Source organism: Leptonychotes weddellii, chromosome 14 (genome assembly GCF_054177405.1).
Source record: "Leptonychotes weddellii isolate Sample4059 chromosome 14, ASM5417740v2, whole genome shotgun sequence".
NCBI classification, from domain to species: domain Eukaryota; kingdom Metazoa; phylum Chordata; class Mammalia; order Carnivora; family Phocidae; genus Leptonychotes; species Leptonychotes weddellii.
The window spans coordinates 5,721,304-5,727,303 of NC_138382.1; the positions used below are offsets into that span (position 1 = coordinate 5,721,304).

The window sequence follows — 6,000 nt, forward strand, 5'->3', positions numbered from 1 at the left end:
CCTAATCTTCTCTTTTCTGACTAAACTGAAAGACAGACACAGACTCATACACCCCCACACACACCCCCACACACACCTTCTTTTGACCTTCAAAGTCCTCCCAATAGATGGCATTAAGAATGTGTATACAACATAAGGTATGGGGCAGAGTCCAACACCTGTGATAATTTTTGAAGATTCATTTTACAATTTCCTGTTCATATAGCTTTGTGTGGGGTTTTGGTTTGATAGACTTGAGGTATATATACCATGCAGAGGCAACCAAAAATCAGAATCTCTTTAGTGAGTCCGCAAGTCTGCTTGGTTCTGATTTGGTTTCAAAAATGAAAGCATCAAGCATGGACATTCAAAGCCCAAAATTCTTTTCCTAATTCTTTAATATGTGGAACTTGGGCCAAGCCAGTTAAAGGACCTCTTCTCTAAAGTACTTAATTAAGCAGATACATGCAACATATGTATACATATACAGGAACAACATAAGTTTATTAGACCTCATATTCCTGAATAATCTAATGTTGACATGGAACACTGCCCTGGTAATAGTTCCATACACAGATTACGTTATTTATTTACTTATTTTTACAATTTACATTATTAAACTCAAGTCACAGAGGGTTTACAAGTGACTCAACATCAAGATCATTTCATCCTCCCATAATGACCTTTATCACTTGCTTACTGTCCTATGGAAGAGCTTCTAGCAATAAACTGAGGAACGATGATGATACAATCACTGAGCAAAAGGATTAAAGCTAGAAGGAACCACAGAGATTTTCTAACCCAGGGTCAACAAGTATGGAGGACACATGCCCATACTCTCTGCTCCTAAGCCCTTGGCAGACATCAGTAATCAATTCCAGAGCTTCTGTTTCCAATTCTTTCTCAACAAACATATTCCACCAAACAGTCCACTATCTATAAAGGGGAGGTGGCACGTGAATGAAATCCTTTCTCTTCCAGCTCATCCAAATTCCTCTTCTTTCTGATAAGAAAACAAAAGCCCAGAGAGTTTAAATATCAGATACACTCTCTTAAAGAGCTCTGACGAGTCAGTCTCATTACTCTAAGGTCTCATTTCATTTTCCAGGATCTGCCAGGAGTAATAGGGTGCTTTGGCCCTCAAGGGGTCTGTAATCTAGTTCTAAGGAAGATAAGATGACCGTGCTTGATATATATATGTAGACTAAGTGTTAATCTGGGTTACCGTTGCAGATTGGAGAATGCTGAAGTAGGCAGAAGAGAATTTATGGAGGAAACGGAGTTCAAGATAAGGTTAGGGCTCATTTATTCACTCAATAAACAAGGAAAATGTCTTACTTTCTGGGTCATAAATGTCTCACCAACAAATCAACAAATGTATTGAGCCCACCATGCACTGTGACAGATGCTGTGGGTTCAGGGAGGCTCATGGATTGGGGGGGGAGGCAAAAAAAAGAGAATATATTCTAACTGCAGAGTAATGCATACAAGTAGATATTGCTTCTGCAGAGTGGGAGTGCACAATAGTTCTTTTCCAAGTCTGTGCCACTTCTAGACGCCCTCTCCTGTTAGAGATGGCTACTTCCTTCCCCTAGAGGACCAAATCCGGCCATACCCCATCAGTTTAACCTGCTGAGCCCCTCGAGTTAACTGTCACTTCTTTTCCACTTCCCCTGCACCTGTGCAGCCGAGGCCCCTAGCTCTCCCTGTCTGCCTACCTGCAAGCCCAGCCTCCCAGGATCCATTTGCCACATGCACCTGCTTCAGTGATCTTTTCCAAGCACAGCTCTGACAGTGTCCTTGCCAACCTAACCTTCAGACCTTGTCCGAACTCATCAGCATGGCATTCCAGGCCCTCCGGGAGCTGCTTCTGCCTCTTCAGCAGCCTTGCTCATTTGGTTTTTCCATGTCCCTCAATCATACCCTCCGCCGCAGTCATGCCCAGCCCCTCTGTTAGAAGGTAGGAAAGGCAGACTTTGAAGGTGGAAGGAAGAGCTGGGCAGCCTCATGAACAGAGGCATAAGAGTGGGTCTGAGCCCAGAGCGGAGGCCAGCCTGGCCGATGAATCTGCCAAGTCTCACTGGAGCAGGATTCCTCCAAAGGCCCACACGGGGATTCGCAGAGTCCTGGAGGCATGTTTCTGCCCCTTTCCAGTCTCAGGGGAGAAAAGAACAATACAGACCAAAGTACGCCACCCCAGTACGGCACTGTGATTCCCAAGAGGGTCGGCGAGGACCAGGTATGACAGGGAGCTGGGGAGCAAGACAGAGAGAAGCCGCCCAAAGGAGGGGAAGGAAAGGAACAGGAGGACCAGTTTTCATCTGAGTGGCCGTGACATGGAGTCTCAGTTCCCTCATCCCTAGGTGGACATTTATATATATATATATAGGCAACGCCTACTACATAGCTGTGAAACATTTTCATTGCCTTTTTTCATAAGCATTTCCTGATATTTCACTAGGCACGATGGAAATGAGATTACAGTTTAAGAAGTCAAATGCATCGCAGGTTAAGCGCACCACAGCCTCCTCAACCTGGCTCTACTTCCACCCCCTGCCTCCCCCAGTCTGTGGTCAAAACAGCGGCCAGGGGAGCTGATTAAAATACAACCAGACCACGCTGCTCTGCTCAGAACCTTCCAGTGGTTTCCCATCTCCCAGGAAAAGTCAAAGTCCTTAGAGGAGCCCACACTCTCCCACTGCTCTGTCCCCTCCTGGCCTCCTGCCTCCCCCCACTCCCTGCACCCCTTGTTCTTTCTCAAACAAGCCAGGATGCTCCCCAGATATCTGTGCACCTGTGCCTGTGATGAGCACACTGGGGATGGCTCAGGCTTGACACTTTTCGGACCAGGAGCAGAAACCCTCAGGATAGCCCTGTGTTGCTCCTGGAGGAGCAAATGTCCAGAAAGACTTCAGTGGGGGCACTTGACATTTTTATATGGTGGTTTCTCTTTCTTGAGAAGAGTGTCTGAATCAAGCTCCTGTGCTTCACCCAGATTAAAAACTGTTGGAAAGTGCCCTGCTGCCAAAGCCCAGATCTGCAAAATGGGCATGTAATTCCTCTTGACCCTGAAGCTGTATTTTTCAACAGGTTCCAAAGGCCAGGGAACAACTGCTCAAAATGCTTCCCAAACCAGCCTCCAGTGAATGGGTACACTGAAGTGTGGTATGCAACACTTGGTTAATAGGAGAACTCTAAAGCTAAAAATGCAGCATTATTTCACTTTCACCAGGAATTGGGAGGGAAATGCTGGCCCTGAGTTACCCAGTAACCATCCTTAAAAAGGGTCTAACAATTCTGGACTCTTACCACTAGGGAAAAAGGCCATCTCATCTGTTTGGATGCAGGGAAATCAAATCACTCTCTCTGTGGTATATTATTTAAATGTAGTGGGGGCAGGATAAACCTTCCCTAAAGACCCCTAAGCCCCTTGGCCCTTGGGGGAAATGGAGTTAAGCAGATAAGAAAGACTTGCTTCTCTACTTCTTTCCTCCCACAAACGGCCTCTGCAAAAGCAATTCCAAGATGTTATTTCTTTACTAGAAACCTGACTTTATTTTGCACAAGGTTCTGGAGAAGCAAATCTGACTCTGAGGATTCTGTTAAGTTCCATAGGTTTTTAGGGGGTAGGGCATCAAGCGTGGGAGTAGGCAATGCCAAATATTCTGAGAGTCAGAAGCATCCCTGGAAAAGGTGCATGAGGTCCGGAGGCAGCCACCCATCCCCTTTTCAGCAAACCCAGATCCCGTTACCAAAGCGAAGGTGGGGACTTGAAATGAATCTCACCTGCTGGGTATCCCCACCTGTGTGAGCTCACAGAGGAAAGGAGAGAGACTCCAACCCCAAAGGGGTGCATCCCAGAGCCTAACTTTTAAGACAGACAAATTGGCAGAAATTCATAATCTAAATAGGAACAACTCCATACCTCTGAGCAATGGCTCAGACATCTGCTTAGAACAGTAATCTGTCAGGAGTGAATCATTTAAATACACCCTTGTTTAAAAACACGCAAACAGGACTTAAAAATTATTTTCAGAAAAACAATGTGGAGAGCAACGAAGCTCAAGGAGGCTATTTTGGCAGATTACCAGGGTGGGAAAGGAAGAAACGTTGAGTTCTCTTAGCTCTCTTTCCCCCAGTGACCTCCTGCAGGCCAAAACTGCACACCCCCGAGTTTGGGCAAGAATTTGGCCCAGGGTGAGTGGCAACACCCTCTATCTCCCTTCCCTGGGGGGCCCGGCCATCCCTGAGGCTAAGGTGCCTCTTCCAGTCCGACCGAGGACCGAGGACCGTAATCCGCACTCGATCCCCGTCCCGGCAGCACGGTTCCGGAAAAAATGGGGGGAGCACATAGGATTGAAAACCTAATAATAAACCATGTTTGCTTCCCAACGGGAAGGACCGAGAGCTTCCCTTTCCCCTTCCAAGCCCCTTTGATCATTTTGAGTAAAGCAGGAGCCCGCAGCTCGTGGAGCACCCAAATGGGAGTCCCCGAGGAGCTTTGTTCTTCGCACGCAGACACCGGCACCCTCGCGGAGAAGCCCCCGCGTGGCTCCGAGGCCGACGGGGGCGCCGAGGTGCACCCGCGGCGCCTCGCCCACCCTCCACCCGCCAGCCCCGCACGCGGCCTGGGCGCCGGGAGCGCGCGAGGGCGCGCGCCTCGCCCACCCGCCACGCCGCTCACCTAGCACCACCGCGGCCACGGTGGACAGCAGCAGCCAGTTGTTCTTCAGGAAGCGCTTGCAGTCGCATCCCTTCCTCGCCGGCTTCCCCATGGCGGGCGCCGGGAGCCGCCGCCGCCGCGGCCGCCGCTATTGTGCGCGGAGCTCGGCCGTGCGCGCGGGGACCGGCGGAGGCTCCGCGGCGCAGTGGGGGCGGGAGGCGGGCGCGCGGGGGAGAGGGTGCGTGCCGGCGGCTCCGGCCGCCGCTGTCGCTGTCACCGCCGCTGTCGCTGTCACCGCCGCTGTCACAGCCGCCGCCGCCACCTGAGACCGCGCGCCGCGCCTGCCGCCCGGGCCACCTCGCCAGCAGCACTCGCTGGGCGCGCCCGGCTCCTCCTGCCGCCGCCGCACTCTGCGGCGCCCGGGCCAACCAGCAAGGAAGGAGGGAGGGGCGGACGGCCGCGCGGGCGGGTGGGGGCGTGCGCGGTGCGCGCGGGGTGCCGGGGAGCCCGCAGCCCCGCGCCAGCCCAGCCTTCACCTGGACTCCCTGCTTTTTTTTTTCCCTCCGTCCTGCCTGCCCAGCTTTTCGGATTTAGGTTTTCCTCGGCTAGCCCAGGTGGGCGGAGCCACTATGGTTTGGACCTCTCCCTGCACACCCCCTCCCCTCCGCTTTCTCCACGCCAGCCCCTGGGCACCGCGAAGCCCTTGCCAGTGGGGAGAGGTGAAGGAAACAGCTCTGTCGTGGGTGCCCTTTGCTCCCCGCCGTAGCCTCGGCTTTGCCAGCCGTCTAGAAAACTTGAAGCCCCTAGCGGGAGGGGAAGAGAGAGTGCTGGGGTGGGGGGAGCAGAACAGGACTTTGTGAGCTCTCACCTCTAATCCCCGCCCCCCCGGCCCCGCCCGTATTATTAACTCTTCTCTCGGAGTAGCGGGAGGTGAGGCACCAATAGGATGGTCTGTGGACACAGGGCTTGCAATGGGCCCTCTTAGGAACTTGACTGGCTCTGTGGCCGCCAAAGGCCCCCAAACTGGGAGACTTGGCAGAGTAATGAGGTCTGAGCGCCCGGCGGAGCAGTGTTGGGTGATGGTGGGCGGGCCCATCCCTAAGGCCAAATGCACTGGAAAGGCAAACAGAGGAGTTGGAGAAACTAGGTAAGTGGTGCCAAATATATTCCGCGAGGCTAAGTGACCTTTCGAGTTCTCTTCCATTCTTCTACCCCGTTATTTCACCGTCACTTAGACAAACTCTTTCCTTTCCTTTCCCACATCACCACCTCCCCAGCTCTAGGCGGCCTTGATGTCAGCTTTCCTAACATTAAGTAAGCTCTGCACCTCTTTTTGCTATTGTGGAGGCTACTCTGTG

The 6,000-nt window shown here is 51.9% G+C and overlaps 1 protein-coding gene across 1 annotated transcript in view; it reads right to left on the reverse strand.

Moving 5' to 3' along the window:
• SLC1A1 (solute carrier family 1 member 1) overlaps window positions 1-4,909 on the reverse strand; it is a 71,539-nt gene extending 66,630 nt beyond the window's left edge. Inside the window, exon 1 of the mRNA XM_081804058.1 lies at window positions 4,664-4,909. Within this exon, the coding sequence (XP_081660184.1) occupies window positions 4,664-4,754 (91 nt within the window). The 5' untranslated portion in view covers window positions 4,755-4,909. The remainder of the gene's footprint in view (window positions 1-4,663) is intronic.
• Window positions 4,910-6,000: the final 1,091 nt, after the last annotated feature.